Source organism: Terrapene carolina, unplaced genomic scaffold (assembly GCF_002925995.2).
Source record: "Terrapene carolina triunguis isolate 2854851 unplaced genomic scaffold, T_m_triunguis-2.0 Scaffold172, whole genome shotgun sequence".
Lineage (NCBI taxonomy): Eukaryota > Metazoa > Chordata > Testudines > Emydidae > Terrapene > Terrapene triunguis.
In genome coordinates, this window is record NW_020664523.1 from 988,124 (window position 1) to 1,014,913 (window position 26,790).

The following is a 26,790-nucleotide window of genomic DNA, read 5'->3' on the forward strand; positions in this document are numbered from 1 at the left end:
ACCAGCAGTACAGGGTCCCGCACCATACTCACAGGCCAATGATGGGACTCGACCCCAGGCTCCCAGAGCCAAGCCAAGGGACTCCCTGTGATGGCACGTTACCGCTGCCCCAGCCTGAGTGTCCCAACAGTATGGGGGGGGGGGGAGGAGCTGGGGAATGAAGTGGCATGAGGGGAAGGAGCCAGGTTGGCAGGCGGCAGCGGAGTCAGCATGAACTATGCACTGGCTGAATCGGCTTTAATCCCCCTTCCCAGACCCTGGGCGGGGGAAGAGGCTCTGAGCAGAGCCTTGGAACCGCTCAGTGCCCCAGAGCCCTACACGGCAGCGTCACACCCTGGCTCAGCACAAGCCCCGCAGCCCAGGCTGGACTGAACAGAAACCAGGCTCCAGCAGGGTGCGAGTGCAATGAACCAGAGTGAGGGGAAACTGACACAAGAGGGACAGGGCTGGGAGCGGGAAGCAGCTGGGTTCCCAGCGCAGGGCTGCGTGGTGCTGCTGATGAATACTGCAGGAGGGGGCAGCCAGGGGGGAGAATGGCTTCACGCCAGGGCCAGCCCGGCCCCTCAGGGAAGAAATGGGCTCTGCGGAGCCATTTTCCTGCAATCAGGGTCGAGGGATTTAGGACGCCAATCCTGGAGTCGCTGATGTGCAGGCGGTGCCCCGGCGTGAAGTGCAGAGGAAGCTGTTGTGTGGGGGTCAGGGACCACACGCTGATAGCACAGCAATAATGCCAGGATTTATGGGCTCCGCAGGGTCAGTGCCAGGCCAGCACAGCAGGGCCACACAGTTGCCCACTCCTACGGGGAGACACGCGCCCCACCTGGGGGTCGGAATCACCCACAGGAAGCTCAGAGGGCAGGCTCAGTTGTACCACATGATCCCAGTTCTCCGGAGAGAGAGTTGGGGTGTTGTGGCCCCAGGAGACTAGTCAGATGCAGTGAGAGCCGATGCATCCTCAGTTCCCCTAGGCCTCTTGAGATCTGGTGAGATCCTTGGGGACGGGGCCCCAACCCCACCAACAGAGCAGAGACCCCAGTCAGGCCTGGGGCCCTGTCTGGCTGGGTGTGGGATTCACCCCCTCCCTGCCCCTGAGAACGCACAGTGCCCTGATCCAGCTGTCCCCTGGCTCTACGATCTGACACTGGCTGCTCCCTTGCACTCAGAGCCCCTTCTGCAAGGGTCGCAGCAACCACCTCTGCGGAAGAGTGCAGCAACACTCACTCAGACACGACTCCTTGCACCACGGCCTGTCCTAATAGAAGCTAGCTCCAGAGCTGGGATGTGGCCAGGACACCAGGGTTACGGACAAGTCAGGACGTTAAAGTGCTCCGGGACCTTAGTGACCCCAAGGGGGCAGGAACCCAGGTTTTATGGCTCATCTGGAAGATGATGCTTCAGCAGTACAGCACCCCTCAGCACCACACTGCGGTCAGCCCCGGCTCTGGGGGAGCAGGGCCACCACACCTGCGGGGCCTAGCTGCAGCCTGCCATTCTGTGGCAGCCCAGCCCAGCAGCAGGAGCCCAGCTCAGCGAGGGATGGGCACAGGAAACTGTGCCAAGCCACATGGTGCCATGGCACAGGAGCTGGGGGCCCAGACTGGAATGGCCCTGACCCATCCCTGCAGAGCCCTGCACCAGCACCGTTAGCTGGCACTGAGCACAGCCCCTGCTGGCACCTGGCCTGGCACCCCAGTGCTGTCCCCGAGCCCCTGGCTCCCGCAGGAACAGCCACCCAATCTAAGCATCTCCAAGCAGCTGCATGCCCCAGACGTTGCCTTTGGTCTGATCTGCGAGGGCAGCCCCTCATCCAGCTGCAGCCCTCGGGGGATAAGGCTGAGGTGTCCAGTCGAAGGCGGCACCACAATCACAAGAGGTCTTGCTGAGCCCTGCAGGCTGCACCCTGAGTGTGAGGGGAGGCAGAGATGACTTCAGCAGCTGGCCAGGGGGGAGCCACAAGCCCCCTGCCAGGCCTGGAGGGACAGGGTGCAGTGCAGGGGAATGTGCCACTTTTCTGGAGACCCTGACTTCAGCCGAACTGGCATCGAGTGAAAGGGGCTTCAAAAGCATTAGGAACCTCAGGGGCTTGGCTACATCACAAAGCTGTCCCATGACTGGGCAAGACCAGCTGCTTCTGTGTTGTGGGAGGCAGGACTGGGACAGAGGGGTGGTGGAGAGGGGGCCTGGGCTCTGACAGAGCTGTGTGTGTGGGGCTGGGAGAGCAGGGCCTATGGGTTGGGACTGAGGGGCACTGGCAGAGCTGTGTAGAGAGGAGCCCTGGGCTGGGCTAGCAGGGGGCTGTGGGTCAGGAGTGAGGGGCACCAGCAGAGCTGTGGGGGAGCCCAGGGCTGGGCTAGCAGGGGGCTGAAGGTTGGGAGCAAGGGGCACCATCAGAGCTGTGTAGAGAGGAGCCCAGGGCTGGGACAGCAGCGGGCTGCAGGTCAGGGGCACTGGCAGAGCTGTGTGCTCAACGTGGGAGTCACAGGAGGCAGACGCTCTGTCAGGATTCAGGCGCACTCCAGTGGGAGAGGGGGCAGGTGCTATGCAGGGCCCCAGAGAAGAGGTGTCTGAACCCCGCAGGGCGAGCAGTGCTGGGGATGGAGGGGCAAATGGATAGCATGCTCTGCTCTGGCAGGGGCACTGCGGGTGCTGGGGAGCCCAAGCTGTGCCCCACATCTCCTGGCAGAAGTTGCCACCTTCAGCAAGGCACAAGCCATGGAGCAGGGCATCCATCCTTCCCATTGTCCCACTGGGCCTGGCTCCCTCCAGGGCAAACCAGGCTGCTCCCCAGAGATGGGCCATCAGTGCCAGGAGCCAGTGGAGCCCCACCAGCCCAAGGCCCGTACTCACCATGGATGGGGGATTCCAGAGAGATCTGGGCTGGGTGACCCCAAAGACTAGAGCGTTGTGTCCCTCGTGGCCGACCTGCTGCCCCTAACGCCTCCCGCAGGAGCACAGCCCAAGCCCCCGTGCTGTGGAGCCACGAGCCTGGGTGCCACGTCAGACTGCAGAGACGGCGCCCTCGCTTGCTGGCTGCGCCACACAGGCTGCGGACCCCGATCCCAGTGCTCTCCGGGAGTCTTTGCCGGGCCGGAGAGCCCCACCCCCAGGCCCAGCAGCCAATCGTCTACCTGCTCCCAGGCACCCGCAGCAGCCAGGAAGGGAGCGAGGAAGCGATGTTCAGGATGTTCAGGGGAGATAAGCTCCGGACAGCAAGGAATTCGCTGCCACATGGGAGAGAAAACAGGGAGGGAGCTGGCAGGGGCTGTAGAGCATCCCAGGGCTTCCTGGCTCCATGAGCAGCCACAGGGAGGAAATGGGACAGCAGGGCCCCGTTGGGCACACTGAGTCAGTGGGACCAGCAGGCTCCCAGACAGGCCCCTGCCCTGCCCCTCGCGAGGGACTCAGATCCCAAGTGTCATTAGCACCCTGGAGGAAGTGCCCCCAGACGGGCTGTCCTGGGGATCAGGGAGTGTTTCCAGCTGCACGGGAGAGCAGGGCCTATGCCTGGCCTTAGTGCTCCCCTCCTCCCCCTGGTAGCTGCTTCCCACAATGCCAAGAGCCGCAGGGCTAGAGAAGGGGTCTCCCGGCTGGCATGCCCAGGGATGCCTTTGCCAAGTTTCCCGCAAGGGGCCACAGCTGCCCCATGTGGCAGCATGAAGAAGCCAGGTCACCTCCCCGCCAGGCAGGCCATTCGGGCCCTGACGTTGGGGTGCAACCAGAGTCCTGTCCCGGGCAGACCCCAGCCAGGGCTGGGCAGAGTAGGGGAGGCTGTAGGATCCGTCCAGGGGTTCGCTCCACGGCTAGTGCTGATTCCAACAAAACAAACCACAACAGCTGCAGCTGCTTCCCTGCCCTAAGCAGCTGGGCTTGCCCCCTCCCCCCCACCCAGCCGTCACCCTCGCACAGGAAGCCGTGGGAAGAGCCCGGGAAGAGGGAGGTCACAGGGGGGTGGAGATGGGAAGAGATCAAGGGGAATGGGCAGCCCTGCAGCCTCGGCTCTGGGAAGGGCGGCAGGGTCAGGCTGGTTAGGGGAGCCGTGGCTGGGGGCTGCGGGCAGGAAACACATGGCCGGAGCCTTAAAAGCCAGCTCAGCATAGAGCTTGGGGCCAGGGTCATTTCACCCTCCCCCAATCTCCCGGCCCCACGTGAAACTCCCCGGGCAGAGCCCCCGGCCCATGTCGCTGGCACCAAGAGGCCCCACAGCTGCAGCGAGCGCTGGGTTCTGCGGGCTGATCCGGGCTCATCGGGGAGACCTTCTGGTGGGGGGGGCGAGGGGGTCAGCATGCTCAGAGAACTTGGGTCCCCCGGGGCATCCCCTCCCGGCCAGTGTCACATCTCTGCAGCCACCTCCCTGCCTGCGTTTGAGGGCTGGGGCATGGGGATCCCAACTGTGCTGGCCCTGGCAGGAGAAGCCAATGGGCCGCCCCAAGTCCAGCGGCTCCTCTCCCCAAGCAAGTAGCCCGGCTGCCGCAGCGCGCAGGAAAGGCTCTGGATGGAGGTGGCTATCGGGCCAGAGATTCGGTGTCATCCACAGGGCAGCCAGCCCCTCCTGGGAGTGCCAGGGCGTAACCCCCTTGGGGAGGGGAGAGGGTCTGGGGCTCAGCATGGAGCCATCCCAGACATGGCTAGGGCTCTGGGGCCAAGAGGCTGTGCTGTCTCCCTGCCCCATGCCCTGAGTCCAGGCACTTCTCACCAGCAGAAAACAGACACATTCCAGCCACCAGAGGGCAGCAGCGGCTCAGGCTGGGAGCACCACAGGACAGCAGGGCCCACGTCCCCCCCAGTCCCCGCCTGGAGGGGGTGGGAGGGGGGAGGGTTCCCTACTGAGCCAGGGCCCCCTACAGCCAGGAGCAGGGGCCTTTCCTGGGTCTCCGGCACACAGGAATCCACACCCAGCCCAGCCTCTTCCAGGGCCCATCACCTGGATATCTGGCATCGCAGGAGCAGCTGAAACAGTCAAAAGGCTTTAGGTCTGCCTGGGGCTGCACAGCTCAGAGCCCACTGTGGCCTGGTAGGGAGCTGTGGAGGCTGCCCCGGCAGAGACCCAGCTGTGCCCCCATGCACCAGAGCTTGCGGCTGGAGCTCAGCGAGGCTGCCTCCCTCCTGGCAGGGGCATCAGGAGGCCCAAGGGGTCAAAGGGCCCTGGCTCCAGCCAGGCCTCCCGTCCATGTCCTCACACTGCTGCCAGCGCCCCGGGGGCCTGCTGTCAGCTCAGCAGGGACAGGGTGCCCTGCCCAGCTCCCCGGACCCTTGCCCAAGACAGTAAGACCCCCCGCAGCTAGACTCACCCACCCCAAATAGTCGGGAGATAAACAGGGGAGGGCGCCGGGGGTCTGGAGATAAGGTGGTGCTGGGGATTAGCCCTGGGGCTCTCAGGGCAGAGAGGAGCCAGACACACCTGACTGCTGGAGGAAGGGGTGGTCCGACCCCCACTGCTTCCCCTCCCTGGGTTTGGGGGTCAGGTGCCTCCGAAGAGACAGGCTGGGGGTGGGGGGCAGGGCTGTGGAGGGTCCCTGAGCTGCCCCCAGCTAGCAGGGGAGCCTGGGCCTGCTGTGGGGAGCCCAGTGGAACCAAACTGGGGCCAGGAGGCTCCATGCCCAGGGGAGGGGTCCCCCGTCTCATTGCCCCTCTGTGAATGGGAAAGCCCGAAACACACACACACACACACACACACACACGCACCCCACAGCTGCCCCCAACCCTCTGCCCTCACCTGCTGGGACAGCCTGGCTCAGAGCATCTCCTCCCCAACCCCTGGGTGAAGCGGCCTGGCAGGGGCCGGCAGAGAAGGGAGACAGGGTCCCATGGCCCCACCGCACAGCAGGGCAGCAAGCCAGGCAGCCCCACCGGCCATAAGCTCCCAGCCAGCCCCAGATGCAGCCTCTAGCCCAGAGCCCTAACTCTGGGTAGCGAGTGTCAGGGGCCTGGGGCTGCTGGGGAAACCCCTCTGTTCTGTTCTCTCCCCTGACTGGGCCAGACAGGGCCTGGCAGCACCCAGACATGCCAACCCGTGGCCCAGTCAGCTCAGCTCCTTGCTGTCCCCCAGCACCTCTGGAGCTGGGGAGACCCCTCCTCACACTGCTGCCACCTGGATTCTCCTGCACCTCCCCTCTGCCCACAGGGTGGCGCCCTCCCCAGAGCCTGGGGATCCCCAGTGGGGCTGACTCTAGGACAATTCACCCGCTCTCCAGGCTAGGATGGCCCAGCCAGGGCCCCGCTCTCGTACCTCCTGACAATCATCTTCAGCGTGCGGTAGGAGCCTTTGATGAGGACGAGCGCCTCCTGCCGGGAGCCATACAGTGGGGTGCCGTTGATGTTCACCAGCTCGTCCCCGGGTCGCATCTTGCGGGACAGGGCCGCCTTACCCCCATCTTCAACCTAGGCACAGATCCAAGACAACCGGGCGGTCAGATGGGCTCACACGTGCCCGCGCACAGAGGGGTATGGGGTGGCCAGGCCCTTGCTTTCTGGGGATGCCCCAGCGCCCTGGCCAGTGACGCAGGGAACCTGTTTCAACACATCTGGCTGTCCAGCCCTCACCACACACACCCTGGCATCCCGTCTGCCTTCGAGAGGAGCCCCAGGCCCAGCTACTGCGGGACAGAGGTCTCATGGGATTGGGGGTGCGCCAAACGGTGGGGGTGCTGGGGCCATGAGGCCAGAGCTTGGAACACACCATGCCCATAGAGATGTCCCACCAAGACCCTGTAAGGTAGGTAGCAGGGTAGTGCATATATTTTGGGGGCTGGAAAGTCACTGTGGGAGTCAGGGCACAAAGGCCTCCCAGCATTGCTGACCAAGCCGTTAAAAGTCCGGTTGGCCACCTGCAGCGGGGCAGGCACCTGCCCAGCTCCGCGCAGCTCCTGGGAAGCGGCCAGCATCTCCCTCTGGCTCCTAGGCATAGGGGTGGCCACAGGGGCTCCATGAGCGGCCCCTGCCCTGAGCGCTGGCTCTGCAACTCCCATTGGCCGGGAACTGTTGGGGTGGTGCCTGCAGGCAGGGGCAGCGCATGTTGCTGCCTGGCTGCGCCTCTGCCTAGGTGCCAGAGGGAGATGCTGGTCACTTTCTGGGAGCCGCCTGAGACTAGCAGTGCCACCCAGAGCCTGCACCCCTCACCCCCTCCCACACCCCAACCCCCTGCGCTTGCCCTGAGCCCCTTCCTGCATCCAAACTCGAGCCCGGAGTCCCCTCTCGCACTCCAACCCCCTCGGCCCCAGCCCAGAGCCCACATTCCCAGCCAGAGCCCGCTCCCCCACTCCAAACCCCACGGCCACAGCCCGGAGACCCCTCCTGCACCCCAACCCCCTCATCCCTGGCCCCAGCCAGAGCCCTCACCCACTCCCACACCTCTGCCCCAGCCTGGTGAAAATGAGCAAGTGAGCAATGGAGGGAGGGGGGGATGGAGTGAGCAGGGGTGGGGCTTCAGAGAAGGGGCAGGGAAAGGGCCTCGGGCAAGGGGCAGGGAAGGGCAAGGGTGTTCAGTTTTCTGCAAATAGAAAGTTGGCAACCCTACCCATCCATCGCCAACAAAATCCACACACACACACACATTCCTCTTCCTCCCCCTTCCCCCGGCGATGACATTCAGCTCCTCTCCCTGCCTGCCCACCTGCTTGCCAATCCAAGCTGGGGATGGGGGAAGACAATTTCCTGGGGTGGAGGCGGCAGTAGGGCCCCCAACCCATGCTGCCATGAAACAGCGCATGGAGACCGGCTGTCTGGCAGCAGGTGTCTCAGCCGGCTGAGGCCAGGGGCCTGGCTGAGCAGCAGGCAGGCAACAGCCCAAGGGTAGCTGGAGGGGACAGGGACCCCCGGATGCAGAAGCTCTGAGCCAGCCTTCCAGCCAGGCCCCACCATGGAGCTACTTGAAGCACCCAGCCCTCAAACAAGGAAACCCAGGGGAGCCAGGTCCACAGAACGTGTCTGGAACCCAGCCCAAAATGGTGCATCTCTCACACCTGGTGCGTCCCGTCACACCGTGCGCACACACACACCTAGCATGCCGCACAACAGGCACTTTCTAGTCTGAAGGAAGGTGCCAGCGTATCACTGGGGAAATGTGTCCTTGCACAGTCAGCGGCAGACCAAGACACAGCTGAATGGACCGGCTAGGCTGGACACCCTCCCCACCCACAGCACCCCCCTCTGGCAAAGGAGTCCGGTTTCCTCCTCCCCAGCCCTAGGTTTTCCCTCAATCCCAGTCATATTTGGCTTGAACCTATCACTGAATCTGGCACACAAGAGGTTAAAGGGCACAGCAAGCAGGGGGGAGGGGCAGCAGCTGGCTCCCTCCTCCACCCAGCTGGCTGAGGGGAGACAGCCCCTCTGGCTGATGGGGCACTAGGCTGCCATTTGGGGGAACCCCTCCTCCGGCTCTGACAGGACAGGCCATTCTTGAGTGCTCCCCTGGGAGCATGTCCAGCCAGGAGCATGCGGCTCCACGAGCCCTGATCCTTGCACGGCAAGCAGATCCCCTTACCACCCGCGCCCCAGGGCAAGGCAGCCCAGCACCAGCTCCCAGGCTGGCTGCTATTAACCCCAGCCAGCTCAGGAGAGAGGGTGCCCCCACCAAGCCTCAGCGTCCTGCCTGGAGCCATCACGCAGCTGCCGAGAGAGGCCCAGCTCCTAAAGGGGCATGGCCCACGCCACCAAGACCATCTCTGGCCTCCCCTGTGCAGGCGCCCGGAGGGAGACCGAGCTAGAAGGGGCCACAGCCAGAGAGCTTCCATCTCCACCTGGGACAGCCTACACCATCCATCTGTTCTGGAGCCAGATGCCATGGTGATGGGCCACCTTAGGACAGCCTAGCTGGCGACATTCACTAAGGAAAATCACCCCGCTAAGAGCCTCAAGAGAGGATCGCTGGTGCAACGGGGGTCTTGGGTCTCAACCCAGCTTTCTAGAGGATGGGGATTTTTGTGCTGGATCAGAACCAGGGCCCAGTGCCCCCATCAAACAGTGGCCAGGAACAGTGGCTGAAGAGGAAGCTGTAGGAACTCCCACAGCCATCAGCAACATGCCCCGGGGAGCCTGTCCAGAGCTGGCTTGTGGCCTGAAGTGGATGAGGGTCCCGGCCCACATGGAGCTGCTACCCCCCAACGTGCTGTGGATGCTCACGTTACTTCTCCCCCGCCCCATCCCCATCATAAGCCCCAAGCTCCCAACCAGCCCACTCTGCCACACACAGCCCTTGGGGAACCTGGTTGCCAGCGCCCGACCCCGCCCGGCCCTCGGGAACCAGAGTTAATAGAGACCAGGCAGGGAGAACATGGATGCAGTGATTGCAGCACAAACAGAAAAAAACAAGCAGCCTCAGAGCAAAGCCCAGGGCTCCCGCCCCGGGGCAGCCAGCCTGAGCCAGCGTGCCCCATGCCCCAGGGCAGACCGGGCTCCTAGGCCCCCTCACTCACACTGGGGTACTCATCCTGGCTGCCATGGAGCCCCCTGCCTAACACCAGTGTGCGTGCGGGCGGCTTTGTGCCCACTCATGAGGCCAGCATAATACTTGGCTAGATAGGCATGCTCCAAAGAGCCTGGCAGCATGGTGATGGCAGCCCAGCCCCGCATGGCACTCCCACCCCAGGACGGCAGCTCCCCGATCTGGCCGCTGGGATTCCAGAGCTATGGATCTGACCCGACTCCGCCTGCTAGCAGCGCCCGAGCTCGCTCTGGCAGAGAGAGTAACCCCATGCTAGGGCCGTTTGGGAGGCTAGCGAGCTAGGCCCACCTGGCCCCAAGCGCCAGGGTCACAGCCTTGTACTGCCTTCCCCAGCCACTGGGAGAAAGGCCATGCAGAGCATGCCAGGGACCCTCCAACCCCTCGTCCCTGGGCCCAGCCCCACATGGCTCCTGGCAGCCTGGGTGGCAACACACCATCTTACAGCACCATCCTGCACTGCTAGGCACTGCCCCTGTGCCCATAACCTCGAGTGTTACCCTATTGGCCCTTCTGACGTGCTGCACCAGCACAGCTGGGATTCTGGAAGACGCTGGAGAAGCCAGAAGGTGCCTTGAGTCCTAGCCAGGGATCGGCTCCGCGGGGTGCTCCTGCTCCCCCAGGGGGCTGTCAGGGCTCCTGCCACTGTCTGCTGCACACACCGAGGGCAACGCTGACCTGCACATCATGCAGCAGGTCCAGTCCTGTGCCTGAGCCCTGCTCTCACTGCTCTGCCAGGAGACCAGGGCATGGCAGGTCTGCCTCGAGACAGCCCCTGCGGTGCCCAACTTCAGACCCTGGCACCGCCCCAGGACTACAGCCCCCCCTCCCCCAGCATGGGCTGTGCAGGTTAGACAGGGCAGGTCTTCCCATCCCAGCCCTCACTCTGCACGCCCCAGTCTGGCCGGATCTGCCATTTACCTGTGGGGGATGCCCAGGCTACACCCCCCCACACTCCACATGCCGCCCCTGCAGGGGGCACAGACCCTGCCCACAGCACAGCACACAGTGCCCATGCTCCAGCCTCCAGGGACTGCACAGTCACAGCCCAGACCCCTTCCCCCCCCACTGCCAAGCAGGAAAAGAGCAGAGCTGTGCCCATCCCCCACTATGCCCCCTTCCTCACTCATCACCTTGGCACTCCTGTTCCCCAGGGCTTTAACCTTCTTCCCTGCTGGGAGGACACCACACCCTGGAGCGGTCCCAGATGGGGACCCCCCCACACTCTGCCGACACCATCGGTGCTGCTCCTTTATCTGCAAAGGGGATCAGCCACCAATGCCCCTTCTCCAGCTCAATGCCCCCAGACACAGCTGAGCCCCCCTTCCCCCACCCTGACCCAACCCTGCTTGGGGGGCTTGGAAACCCCAAGCAGGAAAGCCAGGTTCCCCCCCCACACACACACAAGCAGTGCACTAGGGACCAGGCTGTTATACAGCAGGGGCGATTGTACCACTCTCCGAAGGGTCTGGTGCTCCTGGGTCCACAAAACCAACCTGACTACAGCTGGATCTTGCCCTGGGGCGGCCGTCGAGTCAACGCTGGGGGATCCGTCGTGGGAGAGGAGGCTCCTGCCCCAGGGGGCCCAGGTGTTCAAGACAGGCCAGGCTTGGGTGGAGGCACACTGAGCAGAGCAGCCCAGCTGGGCTTGGCGTGGCCTCCCTCCCCCACCCCGGTCACATGCATCTCAACAGCAAAGAAAGGAAGCTGAAAAATGTCTCTCGCTTTCCCCGCAGATTCCCCAGCGGCGTCGGGGCAGCACAAGAGCCCATTGTGCGGCTGAAATGCCAGCCCAGCGTCCAGTACTCCTAGCCACCCTGTCCATGGCATCAGCACATCCACCCCATGGTGGGTGTAGGACAAGGGGCTCTGGGGGCGAGGGGAGCTGGGCATTCCAGCTCCCGGGCATTGCCAGCCTAGATCAGTGGCCAAAAGTGCTGATCCCGACAGCCCCGCTCGCTGATCAGCGGGCAGCGCGGACTGGGGCTTGGCTCCTTGCCACTGCACAGAAACCGCCCCCACATTGGCACAGACTGGTTCCCAGTGCTGCCCATCTCCACAGAGAGGCCAATGACTACACGTGTCTTGGAGGCAGGACTCCTGCTGTCCCCTACATGGGGACCCCTCCAGCCCAGGGCAGCGTTGAGGTATGTGCGGAGGGGATGCCCATGCTGCACCTGCTCTGGGGAGGAGACTGCCCTGGGGCTGGGAGACATGCACTGAAGCAAACCAATGTACGAATCCCTGGGCAGGACGAATCCACAGGCGCAGCAAGGTGGCCGGTGGCTCCCTGCACAGAGCGATGGCATCGGGAGGAATGTAGCAAAGGTGTCACGGAGTCCCCGGGCGATGCTCTGGAACTGCTCCCCACAAAGCCAGTCAGGACTTTAGGGAGCCTCCTCTCCCATGGAGCAGACTGTCCTCGGCAAGAAGCTCACACGGCTTCATCTCCTGGGTCTGCCCTTGGAGCATACAGCATATGCCCCTCCGTGCACTTCCCACAGCGAGTCCGCCCAGGCAGGGTCCTGGGGAAGCCAGAGGGTCCTGCACGCACCCCCACTTCGCAGTCGGACATGACTCTCAGCCAGCCAGTAAAACAGAGGTTTATTAGATGACAGGAACACAGTCTAAAACAGAGCGTGTAGGTCCAGAGAACCGGATCCCTCAGCCAGGTCCATTCTGGGGCCCAGCGAGCCAGACCACCCAGTCTGTCCTCACTTCCCATCCCCAGCCAGCCCCAAACTGAAACCCCTTCCTTTCTGGCCTTTGTCTCTTTCCCCGGCCAGGAGGTCACCTGATCTCTTTGTTCACCTTTTGCTATTTCCTTGCAGGGGGGAAGGGTCCTGGCCATTTGTTGCTAGGAGACAGATGGTCAGCCATTTATGCACACTGGAGACTTAAGAAATGCATAGGGGAAACTGAGGCACCCACACAATATTCAGAGGAAACATTAAGAACAGTCCCACTTCATCACAAAAGGCATGACGGATCTCACCAGTAACAGATGCATGGAGCCCAGCACAGAGGGGGAGGCTGGGGGGGAACAAATCGGAGTCCAAACCTGGAGCATGGAGCTAGAGGAGGTGAGACTGGGACAGAGCAGCTGAGAGCGTTCCCAACACAAGGGGAGAGCCGGCATCAAACCATCAGGGGTCAGGAGACAGTCCAAAGCCCTCCCCACTCATCTGGGCAAGCAACCGCCTGCTGCGGCTTCAGCAGCTTTCCCAGCCTGGATCGCCTGCCAGATCCCACTGTGCTGGCTCCCATGCTGCCCCCTCTGCACCAGGAAACTCCTGGATCAAACTCAAACAGCTGCTACCGCCTCCACCTTCAGATCCCTCCGTAAGGGTCCCTGCAGCCACGGTGCCGAAAGAGCCCAGCCTCCTGACTTTGGGGCTCAGCAAGTTCCTCTAGAGCTTCTCGCAAACAGGGTCTGAACCCCCAAATAAAGCAATTCCAAATGCCCAGCGGTGCCTCGTGGGCGTTGGAGTTCACAGGGTTGCCAACTCTCATGATTTCGCCCAGCGATATTTGGTGCTTTTGGTCAAGCCCCAGCACCTGGAATCCTGTGACAAGGGGAGAATCTCAGCCTTCATTTTAAAACCCCCTATGCTTCTAGCTCTCCTAAGTGCAGGGCAAATCTCGCCAGATCGGCCTGGATGCTCAGCAACCAGCAGCCAAACCAAGAGAGCCCACCTTTTCCTCTGCATTCGAAATCTCCTTGTTTTGGAAGCTGACTTGTGATGTTTGAACACTTGGGGTTGGCCATGCTGCATCCAGACTACATCTCCTATGATGCACTGAGGTAAGGGGAGTGGGCACATGACAGGCACCCTTTGCCACAGGGCACCATCGGAAATGTAGTCTGGCCAGAGCACCTGACCCACAGAGAATGGGAGCCAGAGGGACCTGAACTACAACTCCCATGAGGCACTGCGGTGCCATTTTCATGGGAAATGGGGGCCGTCGTTTTGGACGAAATATCGATTCTCCCTGCGGCCAGCAGAGGCTTCTTGTGACAACAATAATTTGACTGGAAAACTTCTGCTCGGCTCTATATTCCTCTCCCCGCCCCTTGCTCCCCAGCATGACCCCCATGGAAACTGCCACCTGAGCTACAAGCCCCAGAACTAGCCAGGCAGGGCCAGGTTTCACCCAGATGCATTGGCTTGCGCCCCCTTCCCAGCCCACCTTTGTCCTTTGGCTGGAGGCCCGCAGGGCAGCAATGGCCTCCTCTCTGCGTTTGTACAGCACCCAGCACATCACCTCTAGTGAGCACCACCATGCTATCACTATTATCTGTGCCCACTGCAAGCCCTGAGGCCACTGTGCCCCTGGCAGGAGCTACCATGCCCCAGCATGGTGCATGTGCGTTACTAGAGGATGCTGTGCAGGGGAACAGTGGGGGGAGAAGCCAGCCCTGACACAGCACCATCACCTCAGGGGCTTAAAGCACCGTAGGCAGGCAGGAGTGTAGCACTAGCCCCACTGCAGCAAGGAAAACTGAGGCACACACAGGGAGGAGCTTACCCAATGTGACAGACACAGAAAGAGTCAGGAGTCCAGTGCCCTGCTCAGTTTCACTGCCTCTCTGGGTACAGCGGCCCCCACCACAGGTCACCCCACACCCCCCTCCAGATGAGAGGCCTGTGTTTTGGTCTCCGGTTCTGTTCCCCTGGCCTGCCCTGGATCTCCAACAGGCCCAGCCCTCTATGGGCAGGAAGAGCACCCTGCCCACCCAGCTCAGAAGGCCGAATGTCCCCCATCCCCAAGCAATGCCAGGGACAGCTCCATGCCATGCCCCACACACTCGCCCCACGCTCGGTGCCAAAGCCAGCCAATGGACTCCAGCACAACAGCAGCTCGGCTCTCACTCGCTTCCCCCCACCCACTGGGCTCCATCCGGGAGGATAGGGGGTGGGGACGCCCCACGGGCCAGGACTGCCCACAACCCCCCCCCCAGTGCCATGGCACAAATGGGGTAAGAGGGGAGCTTCTGAATGACCCACCCATGCCCGGTTCTGGTGCCAGAGCACCCACATCAGCCTGCTCCTCCACAGCCCATGCATGGGCACTGCCAGGGAGGGACAGGCTCGGCTCCCCGCCACTGGCTCACGCCTAGGCTCATCCCTAAACAGGATGTGGTTGAGGCTGAAGATCCTTCTCCGGCTGATGGAGATGGGTAAACCAGCTCTGCTCCCACAGGGGCACTTGCCTGAGTCCCTCCCAGGAGGGGCAGCGAGGGACCATTCCAACACCCATCGCTACTGCACCCCCACATCACTGACCCCCTCAAAGTGACAGCATGGCTGCTGCAGGCTCTGACCCGTGGTCCCCAGCATTGCACTGAAGGCCAGGGCACCTACTGGGCCCTGCTCTGTCACGAGCTGCAAAGAACCTGAGCTGGGTTCCCACGTCTCCTGGGAATTGGCTGTGGGGCCCCAGCTTGGCAGAGTCCAACGTGGGGCTTGAAGAGGCTACATGCCAATGCAACCCCCATAGAGCACATGCTCCCCACAGAGCCAGGAGGGCCCGGGCAGACCCTGCCCCAGATCCTCACCTGGTGCTGCCAACTGAGGCACAGGGCAACAGACTCAGAGGGGAGCACACCCCCTACGAGCTGCCCATGCCAGCTCCTGCGTGCACACCAGCCGTCCCTGGGGATAGCGACTCCCAGCCAAGGAGGTACCAGACGTGGCCCTACTTAGCTAGCAAGGCCCGGCAGGAGCTACAGCTGCGCCAAGGAGACGAGGGGCGTTTCTTGTCACTTCCTCTCCTGCAGCTTTGGCCGTGTCCGCTCCCCAAGCCCCACGGCCCCCAGCACACAGTGGGCCCCCCCTGGGCACTCAGCGGGCTCCCCCTGGGACCCCCGCTGGGCATGCAGGGGCTCCCCATGGGGCACCCCACAGGTGCGCAGGGGCTCCCCATGGGACCCAGCAGTCTCCCCACAGCCTCCCAGAACAGACTGGGTTCCCCCGACCCCCCTGGCATGCAGCGGGCTCCCCACAGCCCCCCAGCAGGCTCCCCCGGCCTGGGGGCCCCTGGAACACAGCAGGCTCCCCTGGCCCCAGAACACCCAGGGCTCCCCGGTGCTCGCTGACAGAGCGCAGCAAGTCACAGCCTCAGCACAAAGTCCTGATCCACACCAACCGGGGCAGAGCTGGAAAAGAAAATAAATATAGCTCCAGTTCTCAGCGCCGGATTCCTGACATCTCTGGCGCATTGCTGAAATAGAGTCCAGATGAGGGGACGGCACAGTACAGCTCCCACCCCATCCTTCAGATCCCAGACAGAGGAGGAATCTCAGAGCCTGGGGGGAGGAGTGGGGAGGGAGCTGCACACCAGCCCCGGATCACAGAAGGCACCAGGCTCTGTGCGGCCCACAGAGAGGGTGCCAGCACCGCCATCCCTGGCACACATGGCACGAGGCACCAGGGTGCTGCCCCCAGGCACTGCCCCCAGGCAGTGCCCGCTTCGGCTGAGCCACAGACCAGAGATGGTAACAGCACAAGCTCCCCCCAGCCAGCCTGCCCTGGGCTGAACCCCTCAGGGGAGAGAAGGGCTTGGGGAGGGGGGGACCAGAGGGGCTCCAGCTCACCTACTCTATGTTCCCCCCTGCTCACCAGGGAGCTCCCCACAGACGCCTGGAGGCCAGGAGGGGCTTGGTGATGCGCCCGTGGGCAGACAAGCAGGCACAGGGGTCAGGGCTGACTTTGGCTCATGGAAGGTGGTTTGTCTGAGGTGTCTATCCTCTTGGGGTGGGGGTGGCGCGAGGCCAGTGCCAGGCCCAAGGGCAGGAGAGCTGATGGGGCTGGGCTGGGCTAGGATTTCCCTGCCTGTCCTAGGCAGGGGTGGGGACAGAACACGCTCAAGCCTCCCATTCATCCCCCTCCGGCCCACAGGGCTGCTCCTGGGGACAGGGAGACCCAAGGACAATGTTAAGCACCACTTCAGCAGATACAGTTCAGCCACCAACTCTCCCAGAACGGCGGGAATCACTGGGGGGGGGGGGGGGGGGGGGGGGGGAAAGACACGCCACCGATTCCATAGGACCCCAAATTGGAGAAGAGGGGCCAGGACCAACACAGCCAGAGGGGCTGCAGATTGGGATTGAGGGGCAGTGGCAGAGCTGGGGGAGTGGGGAACCCAGGATTGGGTTAGCAGGGAGCTGCAGGTTGGGAGTGAGGGGCATGGGCAGAGCTCAGACTTTAAAGCCAGAAGGGACCATTGTGACTATCTAGTCTGACCTCCTGAACATTGCAGGTCACAGAACCTCACCCACCCACTCCTGTAATAGACCCTGAACCTCTGGCTGAGTTACTGACGTCCTCAAATCATGATTTAAAGACTTCAAGTTACAGAGACTCCACCATTGACAATAGTTTAAACCTGCAAGTGATCCGTGCCACAGGCTGCAGAGGAAAGTGAAAACCCCACAGGGTCTCTCTCAATCTGACCCAGCGGAAAATTCCTTCCGGACTGCTAACATGGTGATCAGTTAGACCCTAGGTATGTGGGCAAGATCCACCAGCCAGACACCTGCAGGGGGAGCCCAGGGCTGGGCTAGCAGGGGCTGCCGGGTCGGGAGTGAGGGGCACTGCGGGAGGGAGCAGAAGCAGGGGTAGATTGTTAGCCAGCAGGGGCTGGGGCAGTACCATGCCAGTGAACATGAAGCACCCTTGAGTGTAAAGGCTCATTTGGCATGGACCAGCGGATGAGTGGGCGGAGGGTGAAGCAGGCACCGAGGGGAGCTGGTAAATGGTGACACCTCCAGAGGGGACAGAGCACCCTACTGCCAAGCTCTTCAGGCTGGACACTGGACCACAGTGCCCCACATTGCCCCCAGAGGTGCCAAGGGAACCACTCTCCAATAGGCAGACTGCTCCCACGGGGTGAGCAGTGCAGCTCTGTTTGTGGGCAGAGAGCAGAGACTCCCTATCACCCCCTGGGCCCCACAGGGGATGGTTCCAGGGCATTGCACCCAACAGGAGCCCCCAGCACAGCCTGGAGCCCCCTCTGCTGTCCTGGCGGCTGCCCCCCAAGTGGCACATGCACTGCCGAGCATGGGGGCCCATGCGGGACCCTGCCCATGGGAGAGGCCGGCTCTGAACCCTTCACTGGCGTGAGCAGCAGCATGGACACTCCAGCCCCACTGCGGGAAAAGCAGGCACCATCTTTGCTGTAACTGCGCGGGCAGGCAACAGCCATGCATCCCTTTGCTCTCGGTGCCAACCGGAGGCTGCTCCCCCTCCAGGGCTCTTTCAGCAGCAACCCACTGGCTGCCAGAGCCCCCACTCTCCCTCTGGGGCAGCATCCCCAGCTCACTGTGAGGGAAAGCGACTCCCAACATCAGAGGGCTAGTGACCTAGTTAGGGACACAGCCTGGCCGGAGCAGCTCATGCTCTGCTCTGACCACTAGGAAACAGCAGCCCAATGGCCCCATCAGCCCAGAGCTGGGAGAGGAGCAGCAGAGTGCAGCCACAGGGATGCACCGAGGGCAGCAGGACAAGGAGCAGCAGCCCGGAGGAAGAGCCCCCAGTCAGGCATTCACAGCAAGGGCAGGGGAGGGCCTGGGATGAGGAGGGGCAGATCTGATCAGACTGGGCTTTACTGGTGCTGTTAGAGCATTAGCTCCCCCTGCCCCAGGGATCCCGGTCTCCCACCCTCCCAGGCACCGCATGGGGAAATAGAGGCACAGAGATCATGTGGCCTTGACCGAGGTCACCCATGAGCTGCAGCCAGGAACCCGAACATGTGCCACTCGCTGGGAGCCATGGGTCGGATTTCACCCTTCACCACACAAGGAGCACTGCCCAGGAAAGTGGGCACTGACCAGTGGGAGCAGCTTTTAGCCTCTGCTTCCCAGCTCCCACTCCGGAGCGTCCACATTGGGAGTAGAGAGCGTGAGCTGCCCTTCAGCTTGGCTAAATAGGGAGCCCACTCAGGTCATCACAGAGCCAGACCGGCGCACAGACTCAGGACTCCTGGGTTCTTTTCCTGCCTCCCTATCAGGCCAGCCAGCTGACCTCCTGCCCCTCCCCAGCTCTGCCCCGTTCTCGGGAACACACCTCAGTGCTACCCGGGCCGGCTCCAGGCACCAGCCTGGCAAGCAGGTGCTTGGGGCGGCCACTCCGGAGAGGGGCGGCACGTCCAGCTATTCGGTGGATGGTCCCTCACTCCAGCTCGGAGCGAAGGACCTTCCGCCGAATTGCTGCCGCAGATCGTGATCGCGGCTTTTTTTTGGCTGCTTGGGGTGGCCAAAACCGTGGAGCCAGCCCTGGTGCTAGCCCTGGTGCTACCAGGCCCATCCCCAACTGAGCCTGGTGGGCAACAGGTCCCCTGGGCACAGCAGGGTGCAGGGCCAACACCTAAGGGCCCATGGCGACTGGAGACAGTCCCCCGGGGATGGAGCACAGGCATGTGCAGCAGCACCAGCACTCGCAGATCTTGCGTGGGCTTGTAAATGGTGCTTCACACAAGGCAGCCAAGGGGGCTGAGAGAGCAGCTGCTGGAGCTCCTACCGGAGCTCCCCAGCTTCTCAGGGCCTCGGCTACTGGCGAGTGCCCTCACCCCCACCACACACTGCGGCTGCAGGGGGGCAGAGCCAAGGGGCGCCTGGGACCTACAGCTGGCTGGTCACCTAGCACCACTCCGAGGGCAGCTCCCAATGCCCGTGGGCGGGGCCCCCTGGCTCGGCCCTGAGCACTGGAGTGAAGACGGAGCAGCAGAGGGGGCTGCTCTGCAGTTTGTTTGCTGCATGCAGGGAGCCAGCCGTCTCTGCCAAGGTGCCGCTCGCATGCCGGCCTTGTCTCTCTGGATCCTGGTGGGGGTCAGGCACTGGCCAGAGGTCACTGGACCCCCTCGAAACAGACAGGACTGAAGCAGCCCATCCCCTACACCTGCTGTGCTCACAGGTGTGGGAGCCCCACCAACATCCGCCTGACCCCAGAGATCAGCTCCACTCAGTTCTCCCATTGCTGGGGGAACTGGCCCTCCTGCTGTGGCCCAGCCCTGCAGACCAGCCTCACCCTAGGCACCACGAGCTGGTGTCCCTGAAGTCAGACCATCCCAGCCCATCCACCACCCCCAGCTAGGCTACCTGTGCTGCCCCCTGGTGGTCACATTGGTGCCTGCTCATACACCTCTCCCAGCCTGGAGGGGGCTGCAGCTGGCACCCCTCACGCCCCTGCCTCTCACCGGAAACCCTGCCTGGTGTCCCAGCTGCACCACACGGTCCATGTTCCACTCCGAACCAAGCCATGCCAGGACCTGGGGCCCTGCGACCTATGCCACAGCCCTGTGCACGCCCAAGGGCAGCTCAGTCACTGTCTCACATCCCCCTCCGTTGTGCAGGGCTTGCTCTCGGCAGACACAACTCAGGCCACCTGGCACACGTTGGCCTCGAGGGGTGTCAGCAGAGGCTCCCCTGCACTCCCCCATCTGCCGTATACCACTGGCAAACACACAACCAGTCCACGCCCCTCCTGCTAGAGCAGAACCAACGTGGCCATTCAACAGGCTCTGGGGACGGAATGGCTCAGCCATGGGGCACACTGGGTCCCCAACAGGCCCCAGATCTCTGTGGTTACAGCTCCCGGGCCAGAAGCCCCTATCCCAAGGACTCGGGACAAAGGGAGGTGGCTGGGGGAGTGACTGGCCCAGGCCTGGCTCTGGCCAAGCACAGCCAGTGGCAGTCGTAGCGGGACACAGTGAACAAGGCGAGTCTAGACACTGCGCTGACGTCATCACCAGGGTCTCCTCCAGTGACCTGGGAACTGTGTAATTCAATTACAGCCAGGCCCAGCAACCTTCCCAGCCGGGAACTGGGAGGAGAAAGTGGCTTTGTCTTAATTAGGGTGGGTTTAAGAGCTGATCTCCTGCAACTCTGCACTCTCCCCACCCCGCCAGCCAGCCCCAGACTCCCAGCCACAGCTGGATGGGGGGGGGTGGGAGCAGAGAGAGAGAGTCAGCAAAAAGGGCTCGCTCTCCAGGGGAGTGGGGAGTCCCAGTTGCTTCACAGCCAGCCTGGCGGGGGCCAGAAACGCAGCAGGGAGCACTCTTCACTTCGCAGCACGAGGGCGCTGGGCCAGACGCACTGCCTTCCTGGACAGCACATGGGGGAGTCCCTGAGCACACAGGGACTTTTAAGAAACAGCCGCAGGTGCTTTGCACCCCCAAAGCTCTGTTGTCTTGACCAGACTCCAACTTGGGTTGGTCCAGTCCCCCTGGATCATTCACTTCCTGTCAAACTGCTATGCAGCATTGCTGTGGGCTATTAAACAGCTGCCATCTTCCAGCCCAGAGGTGGTTGCATTTCAGTGATGGACAAGGTGATTCTCTGTACTGGGCGGAGAATTACAGTGGCCAGGGATCCTTCAGTACGGAGGACCCCCTCTGGCTTGAGCAACTGTGCAGGCAGGTCACTGCTATCTGCGCATGCCACATCCCCTTTGCCAAGAGCCCAGGTACAGCCCCTGCATTCACAGGCCCCGACAGGTCGTTTCAGAAATGCCCATCTAAGGATTTCTCCTGACCAGCCCAGCGCTGGGCTGAGCGTGCATCCCGAGTCCCCACCCCCTGCCCCATGGCCACTCAGCTCAGAGCTGCTCCTTCCGGTCCAGACAGCCAGTGCCACAAACTTCCTGCCCCCAGCTGCTGGGCATGCCCTGCCCCCAGCTTCTCCCTGACTTGAGCAGAGGGTGCAGGGGGCTATAAGCCAGAAGCCAAGTGAGGGGAGTGGAGCAGGATCCTCCAAACGGGCCCAATCTGGCCCTGGATCCCAGTGGCCAGAGACTCCCACAGCCCCTGGCATTTCACCAGCTCCCCAGGTGGCTCTGGCTGGCTTGTTCCCCAAGCTCACTGGTCACCCTGCCCTCGGCACAGCTGCCTGCCCATTTCAGCACAGCGGAACCCAGTTTACTTGCAATTCCGGGAAAGAGCAACTTCCCAGCATCTCCAGCTCTGGGCCGGCCCCCGCCCCACTTCCAGGCCCCTACAGTCCCCGGCCATGCCTGGGGAGCGCTCCCGCCCTCCACGTCCACAAGCTCACTCAGAGTCTGCCACGTCCTCTGAGTGAGAGAGAATCTCAGCCCTATCAGCTAACCCAGCCGAGCAGAATGCACCTCCCCACAGATCCCACTGCACCCCACGGGATAGCGTGGCTGAACCAATCAGCATTCTTTGTGGGGGCACTGCCTCCCGTCAGCCACACCGAGCACAGCTAGGGCTGTCTAGCAAGACCTCTGCACTTCGAACCCCTGCGGTGCTGGCTGCAGAGCCTGGCAGAGGGGCTACAGGAGCTCACACTCTCCCAGAGGACATGATCCCATGGGGGGAGCAGGGGGGAGAGCTTCAGCGCACAGATCTCCAGAGGTTGGGAGCTGAGTCATCCGCCAGTACCCCCCACAGAACCCACACACTGCCCAGGGTGCGCCCCAGCCAGCGCCCCTCCCGGCCCTGACAACTAGCCATGCCATCGGCAGCCCAGCTCAGTTGTGTTGGAGCCCCTGAGCAAGTCCCTAGGGAAACTGAGACCCGACTCCAGAGCCAGTCCCACCCATGGGACCCCGAACGGAGAGCAAGCTAGTGGCCTGCAGTGCTGTACGGTGGGGCTGGCTTCATTCCAGAGAGCCCCTCTCCTGCAAAGCACAGTCCCAAATGCCATACACAATCCAGCAGAGTCGGGAGGGGAAGACATGCAGCTGAGATCTCTGTGGGACTAGAGGCAGTCAATTCTGTCCCTCCCCAGTGCCTCCTGTCACTCATTCAGATTAGCCCCCAGAGCCCTTCCCCCACCAGGCAGCTGGGTATCATCCCGCCACACTGTACAGATGGGGAAATTGAGGCCCAGATTGGGAATGCAATTTGCCTGCGCTCCCACAACCAGTCAGAGACAGGAACAGAACCCAGCTCTTCCGGACACACCAGTTCTAGCACTGAGCCACACGCCCTCTGCTAAAGCAGAGACGCAAGGTGGCAGGAGCCACAGAGCACCCAGCAGTAGGAATGACGGGTGGGCAGTGGGGGGGGGGGGGCTGTGATGCGGGTTTCTACAGAGATAAAGTCTGAATCCTAAATACATGGGGAGATGGCAGGACATAACAATGGCCAACTGGGTCACACCAATGGTCCATCCATCCCAGTGTCCTGTTTTCCAACAGTGGCCGCTGCCAAGTGCTTCAGAGGGAGTGAACAGAACAGGGCAATTTATCAAATGATCCATTCCCTGTCGCCCACTCCCAGCATCTGGCAGTCAGAGGCTTAGAGACACCCAGAGCATGGGGTTGCATCCCTCACCATATTGGCCAATAGCCATCGATGGATCTATTCTCCAGGAACTTCTCTAAGTCTTTTTTGAACCCAGTTATAGTTTTCACCTTCACAATATCTCCTGGCAATGAGTTCCACAGGTTAACTGTGCATTGTGTGAAGAAGTAATTCCTTATGTTTGTTTTAAACCTGCTGCCTATTAATTTCATTGGGTGACCCCTAGTTCTTGTGTTATGAGAAGGGGTAAATAACACTTCCTTATTCACTTTCCCCACACCAGCCATATTTTATAGACCTCTATCATATCCCCCCTTAGTCGTCTCTTTCCAAGCCAAACAACCCCAATCTTTCTAATCTCTCCTCATACGGAAACTGTTCCATGTCCCTGATCATTTTAATTGCCCCTTTTCTGAATCTTTTCCAATTCCAATACATCTTTTTTGAGATGGGGGGGACCAGATCTGCACACAGTATTCAAGATATGGGCGTATCATGGATTGATATAGAGGCAATATAATATTTTCTGTCTCGTTATCTATCCCTTTCCTAATGATTCCCAACCTTCTGCTTGCTTTTTCGACTGTCATTGCCTATTGAATGGATGTTTTCAGAGAACTATCCACAATGACGCCAAGATCTCTCTCTTGAGTGGTAACAGCTAATATAGACCCCATAATTTTGTACGTTTTAGTTGGGATTATGTTTTCCAGTGTGCATTACTCTGCATTTATCAACATTGAATTTCATCTGCCATTTTGCAGCCCAGTCACCCTGTCTTGTGAGACCCCTTTGTAGCTCTTCAGTCTGCTTTGGACTTAACTAACTTGAGTAATTTTGTATTGTCTGTAAACTTTGTCACCTATTTACCCCTTTTTCCAGATCATTTATGAATATGTTGAATGGGACTGGTCCCAGTACAGAGCCGGGGGACACACCACTATTTACCTCTCTCCATTCTGAAAATTGAATTTATTCCTACCCTTTGTTTCTTGTCTTTTAACCAGTTACTGATCCATGAGGGAACCTTCCCTCTTATCCCATGACAGCTTACTTTGTGTAAGAGCCTTTGACGGGGGACCTTGTCAAAGGCTTCCTGAAAGTCCAAGTACACTATATCCACTGGAAGAAGAACAGGAGTACTTGTGGCACCTTAGAGACTAACAAATTTATTAGAGCATAAGCTTTCGTGGGCTACAGCCCACTTCTTCGGATGCATAGAATGGAACATACATTGAGGAGATATATATACAGATACATACAGAGAGCATGAACAGGTGGGAGTTGTCTTACCAACTCTGAGAGGCCAATTAAGTAAGTGAAAAAAAACTTTTGAAGTGATAATCAAGCTAGCCCAGTACAGACAGTTTGATAAGAAGTGTGAGAATACTTACAAGGGGAGATAGATTCAATGTTTGTAATGGCTCAGCCATTCCCAGTCCTTATTTAATCCTAAATTGATTGTATCTAGTTTGCATATCAATTCCAGCTCAGCAGTCTCTCCTTGGAGTCTGTTTTTGAAGTTTTTCTGTTGTAAGATAGCCACCCGCAGGTCTGTCATTGAATGACCAGACAGGTTAAAGTGTTCTCCCACTGGTTTTTGAGTATTATGATTCCTGATGTCAGATTTGTGTCCATTAATTCTTTTGCGTAGAGACTATCCGGTTTGGCCAATGTACATGGCAGAGGGGCATTGCTGGCACATGATGGCATATATCACATTGGTAGATGTGCAGGTGAATGAGCCCCTGATGGTATGGCTGATGTGATTAGGTCCTATGATGATGTCACTTGAATAGTTATGTGGACAGAGTTGGCATCGGGCTTTGTTACAAGGATAGGTTCCTGGATCAGTGTTTTTGTTCAGTGATGTGTGGTTGCTGGTGAGTATTTGCTTTAGGTTGGGGGTTGTCTGTAAGCGAGGACAGGTCTGTCTCCCAAGATCTGTGAGAGTGAGGGATCATCTTTCAGGATAGGTTGTAGATCTACAAGGGTTACTAGGTGGAGGCATCCAGCACACAGAGCCCATATCCTCCCCTCCAGCCATGCTGCTTTACCGGCCCTGCCACTGTCCCCGAAGCTAGCTGTGCCCAGAAGCAGGGGGACAGAGCCCACTCAGGAGCAGCCAGAGCATTTGGCAGCTCCCCTGTTGGGAACATAGCCAGTCCTAGCTCCAGGATGGGGCCCGGCTGGCAGAGCCAAGGCCCCTGCTCTCACACATGTGGAGTGGGAGGAGGGGGAGCGCTCGCTTTATGGCTCCCCAGGGTTGCTGTGTCAAATGCCCCCACCCAAGGGCTACAGTAGCAGAGGAGCAGGCGTCACATGTGGCCAACCAGTGCCCCAGGGACAGAGGGCCACAGACAGGGGGTGGGAGCCAACAGACATTCCCCTAGGTAGGGCTGCTAGCCCCTTGGGAGACAATGACCTAAAACCCCTCGGTCATCTACCCAGGCAGTACTTTCCCCTCTCCTGGCTGCTGTGCCTGGCTGGCTGCTGCCCTCCACCCCAGAGGTGGCTGCATTTCAGCAGTGCTGTACTCCTACCTGGACTGGGGCTGTGTGGATCTCATGTTCAAAGGGAGGCACAGTCAGGTACAGTAGACACAGGACCGTCCCTGTGTTACACCTGTTCTGATAAGCAACGTCACCCAGCGACCAGCTGCAAGGGGAGGGCAATGGCCACCGCTTGGGTAGGACCTACTTTATTTCCTAGTCTGCCTGCAGAGTGTCGATGTGTGCGCACATATGGGGAGATCCCCTCTTCCTGCCAGGTGCACCGTGCTCATGGGGGGCAGGTAGTCAATGGGAAGGGGCAGGTGGGAAGAAAGGAGCCCTGGTGCCTGCCCGACATTTTCCTAACTAGGGCAGCAGGGAGGTTGTCACCAGCTGGGAGAGCCAGGGCAGGCCTTATTGGAATCTGGGTGGTGGGCAGGCAGAGAACCCCGGACAGTGCCCACTGCTCCTCAAAGCTGTCTAGGGAGCCAGCGGACGCCGCCCAGAGGAACTCTGCCTGGATGCGTGAGACCAGGGAGGAGCAGAAATAGGCAGGCAACTGGCCCTGCACCCGCCCCCAACGGCACAGACCCATCAGAGAGAAATACCAGGATTCCGCCAGCTGGAGCTGAAGGTTATTTGTGCACAGATGGGCAGGGAGGGCAGCTGTGAGCTAACGAGACTGAGTCATTGGCTGTTCCGGCTGGCTGGAGAGCCCAGCCCCAGGGCTCAGACAGGGCCACCCCTTTGTCTGGCAGGTTTCATGAGGGCTGTGTGCGCTAGGTGAGGCTCGGGGGCTGGCACCCCTGCTGCAGGGGCCAATTCTGGCACAAGCAGGGGCTTGTTCTGCCTATGCCACTAATGACCTCAGTACTGAAGGGAAGAGGCTTTCCAATGCAGGCCTGCTCCCCTGGCCGCCCCAGGCCAGGGAGAGACATCCCCCACCCCTCAGCCTCTGTCCCAGGCCTGCCCTCACGGCTGCAGAGAAACCCTTCTGATCACAGCACAAGCATGACCACAGCAGGGACACCTGCCAATACCCCGAAACAACTCACAGACGTGTTGATACTGAAGCCTAATAATGTCACTTTAAAGAGCAGAGCCTGCTCCTCCAGCAGTCAATAGCAAAGTCCCATTGACTTCCCTGGCAGCAGGACCTGGCCCTGCATTTCAGTATCGACATTAACTGTTTCACTGCTGACCATAGTGGTGGGAGCAGGTGGCTAACATGCTCATCCTGCAATTCCCAGGGGCCCAAACCCTCCAGCCAAGCCCCGCCCCCCAGGCAGTGTCGGGGTCGAGCCAGCAGCACTGAGCCCCGAGCACCCAGCTCCCCAGCCTGCAAGGGCAGTTCAGTGACACTGCGCAAGCTCAAGGCAAGAACCACTCTCTGCCCCCTCCCTTCCCAGGGCCCCTCCCACAGTGCCTGCCATTTCTCTGGGCTGCCCACAACCATCAGCCCCACTCGGCTACCAGCTCGGCTGGGCAGAGACAGGGGGCCTTGGAGATAAACCTCTGCCCAGAGACCTGCCCACTGAGAGGGCGCCCCCTCACCCCCCGACAGCAGGCAGGCAGACAGACACACACACTCCCCCC

At 60.9% G+C, this 26,790-nt stretch overlaps 1 protein-coding gene across 2 annotated transcripts in view; it reads right to left on the reverse strand.

Moving 5' to 3' along the window:
• The window catches only part of SHROOM4 (shroom family member 4), a 58,593-nt gene that overhangs the window by 23,219 nt on the left and 8,584 nt on the right, over positions 1 to 26,790 (reverse strand). The window contains exon 2 of one of the 2 annotated variants that reach the window (XM_024199320.3): positions 6,227 to 6,378. In XM_024199320.3, the coding sequence (XP_024055088.1) occupies positions 6,227 to 6,378 (152 nt within the window). Of the gene's footprint in view, positions 1 to 2,847; positions 3,418 to 6,226; positions 6,379 to 26,790 lie in introns of those variants that run through there. The other variant, XM_024199335.3, reaches the window with a different exon arrangement.